The following is a 17,869-nucleotide window of genomic DNA, read 5'->3' as shown; positions in this document are numbered from 1 at the left end:
ATATACTTCCATCCAAACACATTCTGATCCATAATGGAATCTTTATCAGCAACTTGATGTTCAAAATATGTGTGAATCTGTAATATGATTATTACAGTAAACATTAAATACAAAATACTGATGAAAGTTTTTTTTTAGTTGGATACAACTTAAACTAATAATGCTCAAATTATATTCTTGTTTAATCCTTTATCCAAGTGCAAGCATACAACATTTGCACATTATCTTTATGACAAGGCTACTTGTAAATAGAGCTAATGACTTTACATTAATTGCCTTATTATCTCACAGTGCAAAGCACACATCCCTTTGAGGCTATGAATTATGGGAAAGGCCACTATCCAGACCAGTTTTGACCTTTATTGGGGTATGTTAAAGTGCAGGAATACCTCTCCAAGAACTTTCAGTGATCTACATGTTCACTCTGAACTCACTGAGTGACTCTAAAGGATCACTACTAAACTAATCTTTCCTGATTTGATTTGCTCCTGACAGGAAACACAGCAGTGGCTCCATTCAGCAATAGGTAAAAACCTGTCACCAAGCAGCTTCTCTCCTCTTCAGGATGCAAGCAAACCCAAAGATGAAAAGTATTAAATGTCATCAATGGGAGCCAGACTAGAAGAAATACCAAGGTTGACACAGAACGATACTGGCTTGATGGGTGAAGCATAAATGCTTTTTATATTCCTCTTTGTCTGAGAAAGAAAGTTCTTTGAGTGGAGAATTATTGAGCTTTAAGCTCGCCCTGAAAGGGCAGTGAGATTAGCTGTGTTGACTTCTCTGTGAATCTGGGAGTTTCTGATAAATCATGGGGCATCCAAACTCATTCTCAGGCATTTGTTCTGTATTCTTTGTAGCTTTTGAATATTTGTGTTCGAGGTATGGCTCCATGCAGGAGATGCATAAGTGATGACTGGGCATATTACCATCCTGTATATGAGTAGTTTGTTCTGAGTGTCCAGTTTGCTTTTTCTGTTGATCATGGGGTAGAGCAGCGCAATTACTTTGGATGTCTTCGAGCTTATGTTTTATATGACTGGTGAATTGTAGTTTTTTGTAGAGCATTACACCAAGATGTTTGACTGCACTCTGCCATGGGATCTTAATATCTAGAAGATGTATATCTTCCTTGATCTGAGGCTTCTTTCTAGTGAAGAGTATGGCTGAACTCTTCTGTGGGTTTGCTTGGATCCTCCAGTACATCAACCATTTCTCTAGTATGTGTGAATACTGTTCTGAAGTCTTTTGATGGCTAGTTTGGGGCTGAGAGATCTTGCTAATAATGCAGTATCATCTGCATATAATGCAGTGATTGTTGAGCTTGGGTTTTGAGGGATATCAGCTATGTAGATAGAAAATAGAAAGGGGGCCAGGAGTGAGCCCTGCGGCAAACCTGCCAGGACCTTGCATCTGGTTGACAGTTGCATTTATTTTGACTTGCATGAATCTATCTTTGAGGTATGAGTGAATTATTTTTACTAGATTAGTTGGTATATTGAATGTGATGAGCTTGTATAGAAGACCCTGATGCCACACCTTATCAAAAGCCTTCGCAGCATCTATAAAGACTGCAGCTGTGTGAAGGTTCCAGTTGAAGCCTTCAGAGATGAATTCGATCAACCTGTGAATCTGTTGTACGGTGATGTGGTTTTTTCTGAATCCAAACTGCTCATTTGGAATTATACCTAGTTTATCCGTTTCTGAATGAAGCCTTGTAAGGATGACTTTTTCCACAATCTTTCCCAGGCTGGACAGAAGACTGAGCGGTCTGTAGGTTTTGGGGAGCTGGGTGTTCTTTCCAATCTTTTTGAGTGGAGTGATATCCGCCACCTTCCATGTTAAACCAAGGTTGAATTAATGCTGAAAAAGTCATATATTTTCCACACACACACACAGGTAGTGAAATGGTGTAACACCTTATTATTAATATAATCTGGATCAGAGCTAGCTATTGCAAGTTTTTTCACTGTTATAAATTAAATTAAAGATGCCAAGAAATTAGATCCTTCGTTAATCTTTTAACCAAGTCTAAGCAAACAAAGCTTGTGTGAAGTATCTTTTTGGCTAGGTTACTTGCACATAGAGGTTAATGACATCACATTAATTGCCTTAGGCTAACACATCCTGTCAGGTATGCATTACCCACTTCACACACAAACTTCATTTGCTTACACTTAGATATTTGTGATTTGATGCGAGCTGATGCTTGGTTCCAGATTACGTAAGTCATTATCTCTGGTTATTCACTTCGCAATGCATTATGAGTCACTTTTGGATTAATATTTGGATTTTGGATCGTGATTTAATATCCCCTCAATGTTTTGTCTTTTGGATATAGGCACGTATCCTTTTTTTTTTCTCTCTCTTTCCTTACTTTAACCATTCCCAACAAAGCAGGAGCATATGATACATCCGAACTGGGATCACCTGGATTATAAATAGGTGCTCAAGATACATGAGCAGACTAACCTGGAGATGTCCTCACTTTTTCACAAACAGAGTGCCCAATCCATCTCCTGATATGCTCAACACCAGGCCAACAAAAGAACTAGAAGGCTGCGGAAGAACCTAGCATTGACCTATACAGTTTCTAACAAGTCAGCCACACAAAAAAGGCACATGGCAATAACTAATGAAAACACGGAAAAAAAACACCTGAGGATACAAAGTTTGAACAAAATTAGGAATGAAAACCACTATTCCAACCTGCATAACCTCTGTAACGAGTATCTGGATCTGTAGAATGAAAACAGTAATATGACCAAGGAAAGGAGGGGTAAAAGTGAAGATTTTCCCACCTGGTCATGCCATAACAGCACCAAACTATACAAAGTTGTGAAAGACTGAGAGAAGAACAATTTCCAAAAGAGATAAAATTGGAATAAGATTGTGATCTAAATTACCAAAGTTCATGCTTCAACAGTATTCTTGGAAGAACTGGTTAAGAAAGGATCCAGAGTGTTAGGTGAGTGGAAAGTACTGCAAGGAATTCTGGTTGGGAGAAGAATGATTTGCTTTTAGTCACTCCTTACAGCAAATCTCTCGATTTCTTTTACAGTTCAATCAGTGAAGTTTAAAAAAAAAAAAAAAAAAAGGAGCCAGTTAGAGTTATAGACATTAATATTACCAAGGAAGACAAATGACTTCACTGTTAGGGACTTTGCATTGCAAGAAATCAAGCTTCAAAAGAAAAAAAGTTAAAGGCAGAATGATTTTCAGAAGTAGGGGTATGGAGGGACAACAGATCAATGAGACAAAATGAGGCAGGAAAATCTCAAGTCACAGAATGTCAAAAAAATGGGGAGGATTCAAGAACAGGCATCCTCCGACAAGGAATAGTGAATCATGCAAAAGCATAATACCACCTTTCTAGCAAAAAAAATCACATAGGACAGGGATTCTCAACCTATGGTACGCGTACCACTGGTGGTATGTGAGCCACTGCCGGGTGGTACGAAAACAGAGTATAAAATAAAAGGGCAAATTAATATTTTTTTTTACTCGCAACGAGTTGAGAATTAAAATGTATGCACAGATATTTAACTGTTCTACTTAAAATATTTCATGCAACTAAATGAAAACAATTAGATTTTGCATTATCATTAAAAACTTTTGTATAATAATATACAAAAATAATACAAAAGTTCAATTTGAATTTAATAAGTATTAATCAAATGACAATGACAGAAAGTAACTCGAATATATTTGATTGGACAACGATGGGAAACAGTTTGTCCGTTGTTGTTTATTTGGCCGCTAGCCACAGTTACAGTAAAGAAAGTAGTGGTATTAGATTATTATCTTTGAATGTGAGATTTTATTTGTGAAATTGTCATATTTATATGTAGTTTGTGTCAGAGGATAGAAACTGGAACATGAATAAGTAGTTAATGAGCGGGTCCTCAAAAAGATCGAAGGAAGAAATGAATGTAAGCGGGGGGTAACAATTCTTCTCTGTCAGAAGTCACTACTTCGAATCCTAACCAACCGACGGAGAACATCATTGTACAACAATGCAACAAAAAGCCCAGTACAGCACAACATAAATATAATCTTAGTTATTTATCATATGGTTTCACATATACTGGAGAAGAAACCGCATATGTTCCCTAGTGTGTGATTTGTTATGAAACGTATCAAAACATTCGACGAAGCCTTCCCTTCTTAAACGTCATTTTGAAACCAAGCATAACGATTTAAAACACAAACCTTTGAAATATTTCCAGAGAAAACTGTCCGATTTGTCAGCAAGGAAAAAAATAAATATCCTCATCTTCAGGATTTATCACGAAGGCTCTGGAGGCATCTATGAAGTCAGTTTAAGAATAGTTAAGGCAGGAAAACATGATCAGAGTCATTAATATTACCAGCAGCTACAGATATGGTTCGAATAATTTTGGGGGAAAAGGCAGCAAAATAACTTGAAATGATTCCATTATCCAATGACAGAGTATCACGAAGAATTTCAGATTTGTCTTCAAATGTTAAGGAGCAGTTAATAGAAAAAGTTCAGGCTAGTAAATATTTTTTCCATACAATTGGATGAAGCTACTGACATTACCAGCATGGCCCATCTTCTTACATATATAAGATTTATAGATGGGAAAACAGTGAAGGAAGAGTTCTTGTTTTGTGAACCACTGCCTGCTCGAACAACCGCAAATGAAATATTTTCAAAATTAGACCAATTTATGAAAATGAATGATATAGAATGGAATAAATGTTATGGTGTTTGTTCTGATGAGGCACGTACAATGGTTGGGAAACACAGTGGCGATGTTGCAAAAATTAAAGAAGTAGCTCCATAAGCAAAATTTGTACATTGTAGTATTCATCGCGAGGCTTTAGCCGCAAGAAACATGCCTGTTGCTCTAAAGACAGTTTTGAATGAAAGTGTGAGAATTGTTAACTTCATTAAGTCCAGAGCTATGAATTCACAACTATTTCCCAATTTGTGCAATGAAATGGGTGCTGAACATGATTCTCTTGTACTTCACACTGAAGTTAGATGGCTGTCGAGGGGAAATGTATTGAGCCGCCTGTTTGAACTTCGTTCAGAAGTGCAGATTTTTCTCTCTGACAAATCCTCAGACTTGAATTATTTCACTGATGAACTGTGGCTTGCCCGGTTGGCTTACCTGGCAGATTTATTTTGCCACCTCAACCTGCTAAACACGAGTTTGCAGGATGTGGGTTTGCAGTTTTATCCTGTACCTTATTCTTGGTACAGGATAAAACTGCAGATCTTAGGAAAAAGCTTGGCTTCATCATTAAAGAAATCGATAATGGAAACGTGTTCCTTTCCATTGTTGGATGCTTTCTTAACTGAGAATGAAATTCTTCTTCATAGTGAACTGGCAGTGAATATAAAGAAGCATCTTGGGAGTCTAATCACAGATTTCAATGAATACTTCCCTGAAAACCTGGCTTCAGAATTTTGGATTAGGGAGCCGTTTTCCATTGATGACACCTTACCAGAAATGTTAACTCCTTCCGAGAAAGATGAACTGATCGAGCTCTCCTGCGATGGATATCTCACGTAAATGATCAAGAGGATAGATTTAACAGACTTCTGGTTGGCAAGAAGAAATGAATATCCAATGATCTCAGAAAAACTATAAAATTTCTGTTGGTGTTTGCAACTACTTACCTTGTGAATGTGTGTTTTCTTCTCTCATTTATATCAAAAACAAGTACAGGAATAAATTGAATGCTGAACCCGATTTAAGACTCAAATTAAATCAATTGAAACCAGACATTAAGAAGCTGTGTTTAGCTAAATAAGCACAACCTTCACACTGAAACAAGAATGAGAGTTCTGTAATTAAAAATATGTTACATTTAGAGCTTGTACTGATCGTAAGTTTATTTGAGAACTGGAGTACCATTATCAAGAATACGTTTGCCAAAATTTTTGTATGTATTCACTCATTATTTTAATTTTTAAAAATTGCATTTTATAGAACAATCCATTGAATAGATTCAAAGAGTATCTGTTTCTCCAATAAATATCTGAATAAAATAATAAATAACTAAATAAATCATTATTTGAGAACTAGTATTGTAGAGAAATGCTTATTTTGCCCCTGAGACCAACAAATCACGCTTTTCCAGAATAAATTTGCTTACTGATACATCTTCTTCTTCTTCTTCTGCAGCTTCTCCCACTTAAGTGGGGTCACTGTTTATTATGAGTCTCCTCCACACCTTCCTGTCTTGGGCTGTCACCACATCCAAGTTCTTCATCTTCAAGTCCTCTTCTACCAGCTCCCTCCATCTCTTCTTTGGCCGCCCACGCTTCCGCCTTCCTTGCACATCCATCTGCATGACCCTTCTTCCCACATATTCGCCCTCCCTCCTCATCACATGACCAAACCATCTCAACCTTGCCTCCTGTATTTTCGCTCCTAAGTTCGTAACTTTCACTGTTCCCCTGACATATTCATTTCTCAGATGATCCTTTCTGGTCACACTGCACATCCACTTAAGCATTCTCATCTCTGCTACTTCCATCCTGCTAATGTTATTTTTCCTCAGGGCCACAGTTTCTATAGCATATGTCATAGCTGGCCTCACTACTGTCCTATAAATTTTGCCTTTCAGATTGATCGGCACCCTCTTATCACATAACACTCCAGCCATCTCCCTCCAGTTCCTCCAACCTGCTTGTATCCTGCATCCCACTTCCTTCTCACCTCCTCCATCTTCTTCCACTGTCGAACCTAAGTATCTAAAGTCTCTCACCTTCCTGATGACATTTCCTTCCAGCTCCAGGTCTGTCTCCTGGCCACTGCCCACTGCGCAACACATATACTCTGTCTTACTTCTGCTCAGTCTCATACCTCTCTCTTCCAGTACTTTTCTCCATCTTTCCAGTTTAGTCTCCGCTTCTTCTCTTGAATCTACACACAGCAAGATGTCATCTGCATACAACATTGTCCAAGGTGCATCTTCTCTCACCTCCTCTGTTACCACCTCCATTACAATATTAAACAGAAACGGACTTAATGCTGACCCTTGATGCAAGCCAACTGTTACTTGAAAACTTTCTGTCTGTCCCAAACAGGTCTGAACACTTGTCTTCACATTTCTGTACATTTCCTGCACCAACCTGACATATTTCTCCGGCACCTTCTTCTCCCTCAGACACCTCCAGACTTCTTGCCTTGGCACTCTATCGTATGCTTTCTCCAGATCAATAAATTCCACATGTAGCTCCCTTTGTTTCTCTCGATACTTTTCCATCATCTGCTGTAACCCAAAGATAGCACTGTTGTTGATCTGCCAGGCATGAAGCCAAATTGTTCCTTTGCAATCTCCACCTCCTCCCTCAATCTACCATCAAGAACCCTTTCTAGGATCTTCATTGTGTGGGACATCAACTTTATTCCTCTGTAATTTTTACAGTCTTGTGCATCCCCTTTACCCTTGTAGATGGGAACAAGAGTACTTTCCCTCCATTCCTCGGGTATATTTTCCTGTTGGCAAACTTTCATGAACAGGTCCCACAGCAGGTCAATTCCCTCTTCCCCCAGTGCCTTCCATGCCTCCACTGGAATTCTGTCGGGGCCCACCGCTTTTCCATTCCTCATCCTCTTCATGGCCTCCGTCACTTCCATTCTACTGATGTTCTGCACCATCCCCTCAGAAGGCTGCCCATCTCCTCTGTGAGTCCTTGCATTTTCCTCATTCAGAAGTCCCTCAAAGTATATTTTCCATCTGTTTCTTATGTCCACATCCCTCCATAATACTCTTCCTTCAGCATTTTTGATCTGCCTCACATGTAAGATGTCCTTAGCTGCTTTATTTCTACATTTCGCTAGTTGGTAAATTTTTCTCTGTCCTTCCTTTGTTTCTAATTGATCATACAGATCTTGATAAGCCATGGCCTTCGCCTGTGCCATAACTCTCCTGGCTTCTTGCTTTCTCTCTTTGTACACCTCTCTGTCCTCTTCCACTCTTGACTCATCCCACTTCTGCTTTGCCTTCCTCTTAGCTGTCACTGCCACTTGTACATCATTATTCCACCACCAACCCTCCTTCTGCTCTCTAATCTTTCCAGATGTCTCACCAAGCACCTCGATTGCACAGCTCAGGATTACTGATATATCTAATATCCTGAATTAAATATAGTGGTACGCCACTGGAAAAGGTTGAGAATCCCTGACATAGGATATAGTTTCAACAGCTGAATTAGGCTGTGGATTTCAGTCATAAATGAAGATCATCATCATCATACGTATCAAGGATTTAGGCCTAGTATGGCCTATTCCAGCCTTAGAAGTCATCGTTGAATCGTTTAAGAGGATGTCCTGGTTTTCTTTTTCCTAATGGCTTGTACTTTAAGGTTTGTTTTGGTAATCTTTCTGTTTTCATTCTTTGAACGTGTTCCATCCATCTATATTTATATTTTTTAATTTTTTCAATTACTGGTTCTTGGTTTAGTTCTTTCATAATATCTTCGTTTCTTTTGTGATCAAATAGGGTATACTTTGCAGTTTTTCTCATAAACTTCATTTCTGCTGTTGTTAATCTTTGTTTGTCTTTTTGTTTTATTGTCCAGATTTCGCTTCCATACATTAAGACCGGTAGGGCTAATGTATTGTATACTTTTAGCCTGGTTTGTTTTTGAACTAGGTTTGGTTTAAATATAGAGTTAATTACTCCTGTTATTTTTAAATATTTTGCAATTTTTATGTTTATATCTTTTTCATTTTCATAAGTGATCATACATCCTAGGTAGTTAAATGAATTCACCTGTTCTAAGATCTTGTTATCTAATACTATTTTAGTTCTTGCTGGATCTTGTCCTTTAAAGGCCATAGTTTTTGATTTTTCCGTTGATATTATCATACCATAATCTTTGGATATCTCATTTAGATTGAAAATAGCTTTCTGTAATTTATCTTCTGAATTTGTAATTATTATTTGGTCGTCTGCAAAGAGGAGAGTGTTTAAGTTAACTGTAGGTGAAAGTTTAATTCCTTGATGTAAATTTTTACTCCATATTATTATTATTTCATTTAAGTAGATATTAAAAAGAGTTGCTGAGAGGGGACATCCCTGTCTGACCCCTTGGTTTATCTCTCTTGTATATGATAGCTCATGATTTAATCTTATTTGTATTTGATTATTTTCATATATACTTGTGACAGCTTTTAGGATATTATTTGGTATTTGTCTTTCTTTTAATATGTTAAATAATATGTTTCTTTTAACTTTGTCAAATGCTTTTTCAAAGTCAATAAATGCAATATGTGTTTCTAAATTATGTTCTCTTCTTTTCTCTATTATTAATTTTAGGCAGAAGGCTGGGTCCATACATGATCGTCCTTTTCTAAATCCATTTTGTACCTCTAGAATAAAGTTTTCGGAATATTTCATTAGTTTGTTATTTAAGATTCTGCTGTATATTTTGTAACATGAATTTAGTATACTGATACCTCTATAGTTTTTAGGGTCATCTCTATTACCTTTCTTAAAGATAGGAATCACAATTGCTTTTTTCCATTCTATTGGGGGGATACCAGTTGAGTAAATTTTATTTAAAAATAATAAGAGTCTTCCTTTGAATCTTGTTCCTGCGTATTTATATAGTTCTGAACCTAGCTTATCTTCTCCAGGTGATTTTCCGTTTCTTGTTTCTTTCAGGCTGATTTCCAATTCTTCTTCAGTTATTTCCTTTTCATTTTCGTTAATTATTTGACAGTTGTCTTTTTTAAAATATTTGTCTGTCCACAGTTCTGTGTAGTAATTTAGAAATTCTTCTAATTTCAATTCAGTGTTTAATTTTATGTTTTCTTTGGTATCTGCATTTAGGTGTTTCAAAATCTTATATACATTGGGTCTTATTTTATATAAATCATGTTCTAAATTAGAAACAAATTTATTCCATGATTCTCTATGTCTTTTTCTGACTTCCCTTTTAGCTATGGCTCTTATTCTTTTATATTCTATTTCATCTTCTAATCTTTTACTGCTTAACCATTTGTGATAGGCTTCTTTTTTCTTTTTGATTATTTCTTTGATTGTATCATCCCAGATCTTCAGTTTTTTCTTTTATTGAATTTTTTGGTCTTTCCTAAGCTTTCATTTGCTGCTGCATTTAGTATCGTTTTTATATTAAGCCATTCTATTTCTATTTCTTCATTTTGTTTTCTTTCATCTAGATACTGGTTAATTCTTTGTTCATATAGCCATTGTACATTTGTGTCGTTGAATAGTCTAGTTTTATAAACAAATGTTTCAATTTTTCTTTCTGTTCTTGTTACTTGTAGCCATTTAGGTGGTAATCTTAATTTTATTTTAACAAGGAAGTGGTCACTGCTTATTTCATATCCTCTGGGAACTCTAACATCTAGTGAAAATTTTGATGTCTTTTCATTTAATATGAAATAATCTAATATTGATTTCCACCCTCTTGCTGCCCAAGTATATTTATGTATGTCTTTATGTTTATAGAAGGAATTCATTATTTTTAGGTTATTATAAACTACAAAGTCAATCAATTTTTTACCATTTCTGTTTAGAGTGTGTTCTCCATGTATTCCTATATTATTATTAATTTTCGTGTTTCCAATTCTTGCATTTAAGTCTCCTGCTATAATTATGTAATCATTTTTATTTATTTTATTATATATATTTTGTAGCTGATTATAAAAATCAATATTATCCTGTTCTCTTCCTTCTTCTGGGGCATATAAACCAATTATTGTTAAATAGCCTCTATCTATTTTTATTCTAGCTTCTATTATTCTTTCATTCCATAATTTATAATGTTTTAACTGTTTTGAAAGGGAGTTATGAATCCAAATCATGACTCCTGCTTGTGCTCTTTGGTCTCTGTCGACTCCACTGTATATCACATTAAAATTTTCAGTTCTCATCGTTCCTTTTAATTTCTTTTTTGTTTCAGTGATCACTGCTATTTTAAAATTTCTTTCATTTAATAACTGGTCTAATTCTATTTCTTTATATGCTATTCCTCTTACATTCCAGTTTGCTATGTGTATTATATTTTGTCGTTTCCATTTTCGTTTTCCCTTTTCCATTCCAGGGTCGTTTCCCATAGATTCAATCCGATTATCTTTTTCTGTCAGCTTACAAGTATGGTTATGTTCTCCATGTCAGGGGACTAGCCTGACGATGGAATAGTTCAGTGGTAGGGCTGCTACCTTAAGGCTTCTGAACTCGCCTTCTTCCGAATTTAAACCCATAGGAGGAATAGGGTATATTGAAGGGGAAAGGGTAGATTATAGAAGAAATATAGTAAGGTTTATAGAGAGGACATAGTTGTAAGGCCAGAAATGAAAAGACCCCATGGCCCTCGAGTACTCTAATAGCACAAGGGTCATAAAGTAAGAAGAGTTGGCTGATAAGGCCTTATAGGAAAGATTAAAGTAAGTGGGTCTTCCTCAAAGTAGAAGAAGGAGAGGATAGATCCAGCTAGGGGTCCATGCTGGATCTATCCTCTTTAAGGTGCTGCTTCCCTTACAATCAAGATGATTGCCCCTTATGGCCCTGTTGGTCCACGAGTCCTTATTCAGTATATTCGGACCACCCCACCATATATATATATATACACACACACGCACGCACATGTACACACACACACATGGTGGGCTCCCCAATCCACCACCCAGGGGACGCGCTCTCTAGGGGTTACAGGGTCCCCTGAGAGGTATATCTGCAGGTGATGATGCACATCATTTAGGTTGGTAAAGTGAATGTGGAAGAATTTTTTGGAGGATTTTTCTTGCATATTCAAAAATTTTTAAAGGTCTGTTATTTAATTTAATTGTAACAATAACACTATATTTAGTGTTGCTCTTTTCCTTTTTTTAGACATCTTTTACAGATGAACTGCAGGCTCAGTGAACCTGTTACTCCCAGTCATATTTTATTCCATCTACTTCAGTTCTCTGGAATAGCATTGCCATGAAGTATTTTCTAAGCTACGATTTCCAGCTCTTCAAGATGAATATCAACAGATTACAGGGAAACCTTGGTTAGCATAAATTCGATATGCACGATAATCAGTTAGCATGAGTGAGTGAAATTATACTATTTCCCGCTTTAAGCAAGTGATTAATTGGTTAACGCGATTTTGTTACATTATGCAAAATTTTTTGTTGTCAATCTGCAGCGAGCAGCGACACTTTTCAATGTAGTAGGCAGTGGCAGTGCAGCGGCTGGTGAAACTCGGCAGTGGACTCAAAGCTATCATCGCAAGCGCACGTGCAATCTCTGTTCTCTTGCTCAATCACTTTTCCTTCATTTTGTTTGAGTTTAGATACCTATGTGACTTTATTATATTCAACCGCTGATATGGAAAAGATAAAGACTGATAAAGAAAGCTGTAGTAATAAAGGAACCGTGTGGCAGAAGATCTTACCTCACTGTGCAAATGATTTCATTGGTTTTAATAACCCAACTGATAACATTATTAAAGAAATCAGCACAGTTGGAAAAGAACTTGGATTTAATGAACTGGATAATGAAGATGTGAGAAACTTGCTCGATTCCCATTCAGAACAGTTAAGTGAGAATGATCTCCTTCAACTAGAAGAATAGCGTGCATATGAAGAAGAAGATAAGGAGTGTGAACAAGAAGAAAATGTTACAACTAAGAAGCTAACTGCAACAGAACTTGAGCTAGTTTTCAATCACATTGAGCATGATAAGGAAATTTTGTTTGATGCTGATTCTGATAAGAAAAGAAGCTTTGAAGTCAGCCGAAATCTTGATAAAGCAGTTGCCAGCTACTGCAAATTGCATGACAAGATGAAAAAGTCAAGCACTATTCAAACATCTTTACTTAGGTTTATTTTTGTAAAAAAGTAGCTCAATCAAATGTTTAAACACTAAATAAAAATGTAAGCAGTTGATTTTTATTAACTTTGATGATTTTATTCTCTAATATATATATAGATTATACATAATTTTTTTTTAAAATTTACACTAAGTGATGGATGAATTATAATTATTCCTACTAGTTATTGTATTCACTTAATGCAATTTCGCTTATCTTGCATTAATTGATGGATTAATTAATTGTGTTAAGCAAGGTTTTCCTGTGTTCAGCTCTTGACCCAAGACCATATACATCGAATTTATTTGCTAAAGACCTTATGGCCTCTCATGTGTGGGAGAGAAATAAATAAAAAAAAAAAAATGTTGTCCATGACCTGGATACTGAACAAATGAGGATGGGTTTGCAATTTGAGAATTAGCCATTCCAATTTCATTCTAACTGGCTTAAACCCACAATGTAAAATTGTGGCACAACATGACAGAATTTCATGCAGCCTGGGACACTGCCTAGTTTAAACAAGGTCCCTGTTGTTTTTGTCAGGGTACCAGGGCAAACAGCGTTAAATCAGACACTGGAACAAATCCTGGAATACACCCTAACTCAACATCAGCAGTGTTTAAGATTGGTACTATCAACAAAAGAGGAACTGATGGAAAAGAAATGGAATTAGCAGAAGAATTGGATAAGTACGAGATCAACATAATAGAAGCAACTGAAACACAGAAGACAAAAACAGGTGAGATCTTCCTAAGCAACAAATACAAAATGTTATATTCAGAGGTATAATAATCAGCTAAAGAAGGCGTAATTAAAGTATCCAGCACTAAACAAGAGTATAATCTTCCTGAATGGAAGGCAATATCAAGTAGAGTGATGTGGACAAATATCAGAATGGAGAACTGGACAATGAGACTTATTTGTACCTATACTCCAATAGAAATTTGCTAAAGAAGAAACAGAGGAATTTTTCGAGGCATTAGAGGAGGTAGTGACACAATGAAAAAAGAAAAGTTGGTTCTTGTTGGAAATCTAAACAGCAGAGTAGGCAATAATTACTAAACATATAGATATGTTTGGGAAAAATTTGGAGAAAAGAGCAAAGCTAATAATAATGGCAAATAACTGCTGGATTTCTGTTCAGAACAAGGACTAGTTATTACTAACAACATGTTACAACCTAAAAATGTACAATTCAAGTGGAGACAAGATGTAAGAAATAGTCTCACTGACTATGCTATAGTTGAGTTTTGTATATTCACTGGTTCAGAACACAAGAGTATACATATACATAAGATATGAATTAGGAAGTGATTACCATTTAGTTTTGAGCAAGATAAAAATTGAAGAGCAGAGTGTGTAAGAAAGCTTTAAAAATGAATCAAGGCTGAGCAGCTTTCAGAGGTGAACTGTAAACAAGAATAATTCAAGAAAAAAATGAAAGAGTTTGAAAACAAGAACCAAACCTTGGAAATTCAGTGACATACTCTGAAGAAATCATACATTGATTCTGTCAGAGAGGCATGTGGTGGAGTTGTCTGTAAGGATAGGAAAATCAGAACTCCATGGTGGACTCAGAAAGTTAAAGAGCACAAGCTGACTCACTTGCTAGGAACTTGCACATTGCAAGTTCCTAGCAAGTGAGTCAGCTTGTGCTCTTAAAGAATATTATTATTACATGACACCTCCAGAGAGTCCAAAGACTCATCGAGGGAGGGTATCCACTCTACAACTCTCTGTCTTCACCACTCAATCCACCAACTACAACGAACCGCAACTATACCAACACCTTCTACCACCCATCACCACTACTAGTATTTTCACAGACAATCACAATCATCCATGCCCATGGTGGGATTTGAACCAACAGCCTTTTGGCTGGAGAGTGGATATGCTAACCACTCGACCAACCAGGCCAGCAGAGAAAAATGTAGGAAAGCAAAGCACTGTGTAAAACTAGCTAAACAAAAATCATGGTAAGACTTTGGTATGAACACAGAAAATAAATATCAAGAAAATGGCAAAATATTCTTGAGGCTATTGAAAAAGCTTAGAAATGGAGGAAAGAGAACTGTAAAAAGAATCAGATGATAAAGGTTACATCAAAAATGAAGGTAAAGTATTTCCTGCTTTTACTGTGAAAGACTGCTAAAAGGAAAAAGCAGAGTAAGAGAAAAAAGCACAGTGGTAGAAAATTCTCAACAGGAATGCAGTCAGGAATACATATCCATACTTGAAGTAGAAAAAGCTATCAAAAATTTGAAATATATAAAGGCAGCTGGAGATAAAATTCGATCAGAAATGCTCAAATATGGAGGTATAAAAATTTTACAGTGGCTGCACTGCATAATTAAGAAGACCTGGTCGGAGAGTCGAATTCCAGCTGATTGGAATAGAACTCATAGTACCTATCTATAAAAAGGTAAATAAATTGAATCCTGGTAAGATTAATGCAGGCATACTTGTAAAATTGATGAAATACTTGTAAAAATGGTGTAAAAAAGTAACTTGAAGAACAAGCTGGATTCAAACCAAATAGAGGTTGTAAGGATCAGGTTTTCACTTTAAGAAGAATAGTTGAAAAAATCATAGGAATATAACCTGGATCTGTATTTAACATCTGATAATGCTGGGGTCTTGACAGATAACAGATTAATTTGGAGGAAAACTGTTGACCAGAAGTTAGTAATGGTGTAACCTTTTTTTTTTGTATAGTACTATCATGACATCCTGTACTATCCCAGATGATATGCTCTCTTACACCAGAGCTTCTTCGGTGATAAAAGGCCACACCTTGAAAAGGTGGGGCTGATTTGATTGAAAGCAGCTGCATACTTAGGATGGCTAATCATTCCAGATTTTCTGGGGCAGTACTGGAGTCTAATACATTATCCCACTATACATGAAATTGTTTTGCTTATTTTCTTTCAGCAAATTTGTCTTGGATTGGCGTAAGTAAAACACCATCATCCTGTATATTCTTCTTCTTTTCAGCCATTTTCTGTCCACTGCTGGACGAAGACCACCTTCAGTTCTTTCCACCTTTCTCTGTTCTTGGCAATGGTTGACCAATTTTCTCCAACAAAATTTGACAATTCATCACTCCACCTTCTTTTAGGACGTCCTCAGCCTCGTTTCCCTTCTTTTAGGATGTCCTCAGCCTCGTTTCCCTTCTTTAGGAATCCAGTTCATTAGTATGGTGGTCCATTGCTCACCTTCTCTTCTGGATAGATATCTATCCCATTTCCATTTTAGTTGCTTGTGGCGAAGAATGATGTCAGTGATGCGAGTCTGGCCTCTTATACAGGTGTTTTGCTTCTTATCTTTTAACGTGATGCCTAGCATCAACCTCTCCATTTTTCTTTGAGTTGTTGTTAATTTATTTGCCAGTGTTTTGTAAGTGACCAAGTTTCACAACCATATGAGATGATTGAAAGTATACACTGGTTGAATGTCTTCCTTTTTAAACAGAGTGGGACATCATTGTTTTGAAAAACGCTTTTCAATTTTCTGAATGCACTCCATACAAGATGAACTCTCCTATTTATTTCCTTTTGGAGTCCACAATGAGATGACCTAAGTATGTATATGAAGAGAATCTTTCCAAGAAATTGTTTTCTATTATTATGTTTTTTTGGTGTTACAAAATGATTAAACATGATTTTAGTTTTTTCTCTGTTTATCTTTAGACTGACTTTTCTGCTTTCATGATATAGGTCTTCATTATATTAAAGTCTTCTGGAGCGTTTGCAAAAATTATGATATGATATCTGCAAATCTTAGGTGTGTTAAGCTTCTGTTATTAATTTTTATACCAAGGTTTGTCCAGTTTATATCATTAAATATTTCTTAAAGCACTGCTGTAAAGATTTTGGGTGATAGAGAGTCTCCTTGTTGGACACCTTTTTCAATTGATATTTTATTGCTACTCGTGTGAAGTTGAACTGTTGCAGTGAGGTATATTGCTTGGAGGAGGAGATCCATATATTCTCCAGGAACTCCCTGATTCTGGAGTGCTTTGATTATTGCATTAGTTTTGATGGAATCAAATGTTTTTTCATAATCAATTTCATAATCAATAATACTGACCCAAAATAGTGCATGACTATTATGCATTTCATGACAAATATTTCGTGGTCAATTTGGGAAGGTTAGCGTGGAAGGAAACATTTTAAATCGATATGCTGCGATTCATGCAAAACTGCGATTCTCGTCACTTCCAACCGACTTTTTTTTTTTCTTGCTTTAGATGAACGTGGTCCTTTTCATTCTTATACCGCCTGAGGGTCTTATTTGCTCTCCTTAATCCCAGATTCCTGTACTGTGGGGAACACCTGGTAAAGTACTTACAGCACTATTCATAAGAATAAACATTTAAAATAACAATAGGTGTGTGTGTGTTTATTCCTAGCTCTCAAAACTACTAATTTTCACCCATAAATACAACTTACAGGTCAACTCCTGTGGATAGATGGATTCAAGCGCTTCGATTTCATTTTTCTGCTCTTCTTTATAGTCCGTCATAATTTTTAAATTAAGGGTGCGTTCAATTCAACTGCACTTTGACCGTACGATCCGGAATAATATCAAATTCAAAATTATTAACATAACTAAATTTCGTAACTAGTCACCGCACCATGTTTCACTTACACAGATAGACAACTCGCCACCTACAGCAAAAAGGAGAAATACTTAATCTTGGAAAACATGACTCTCCATAGCGACAGGAAATTTAAGTACAGTGATCCCTCGATTTACGTCCATTCGAATTACGAAGATATGTCCGTGATCCCATAAGGGAATAAATAACATTTCCGGCTATACTTTCGAACAAGATGCAAGCGAGCAAAAGGTAAAGCATACACAGTGGTAACAGCGCTTTCAGCGGCAACCTTCCTCTGTAGTCGGAACGTGTCTTCAACAGATCCTCTGTTGATTTTGTGTTTATGAAATGGGTTATTTGTGCATTTATTGTTAAATATTCCTCATAGCCCCTACACGCACAATAAAAAACGTAATGAAGAATCACAGAAAAAGAGGCGAGCAATTGATTTT

The 17,869-nt window shown here is 36.3% G+C and overlaps 1 protein-coding gene across 2 annotated transcripts in view; it reads right to left on the bottom strand.

The window, feature by feature from the left end:
• The window catches only part of LOC150104394 (RWD domain-containing protein 1), a 187,245-nt gene extending 169,738 nt beyond the window's left edge, over window positions 1–17,507 (bottom strand). The window contains exon 1 of one of the 2 annotated variants that reach the window (XM_090396978.1): window positions 17,266–17,507. In XM_090396978.1, coding sequence (XP_090253104.1) covers window positions 17,266–17,338 — 73 coding nt within the window. In that variant the 5' untranslated portion in view covers window positions 17,339–17,507. The remainder of the gene's footprint in view (window positions 1–17,265) is intronic. The other variant, XM_090396977.1, reaches the window with a different exon arrangement.
• Between the last annotated feature and the right edge of the window lie 362 nt (window positions 17,508–17,869).

The sequence above is a fragment of the Typopeltis vanoorti genome, chromosome 8 (assembly GCF_054136105.1).
Source record: "Typopeltis vanoorti isolate ZY-2024b chromosome 8, IOZ_Tvanoo_1.0, whole genome shotgun sequence".
NCBI lineage: Eukaryota > Metazoa > Arthropoda > Arachnida > Uropygi > Thelyphonidae > Typopeltis > Typopeltis vanoorti.
The sequence above is the reverse complement of the archived record's forward strand: the minus strand, read 5'-3'. Positions and strand labels throughout refer to the sequence as shown.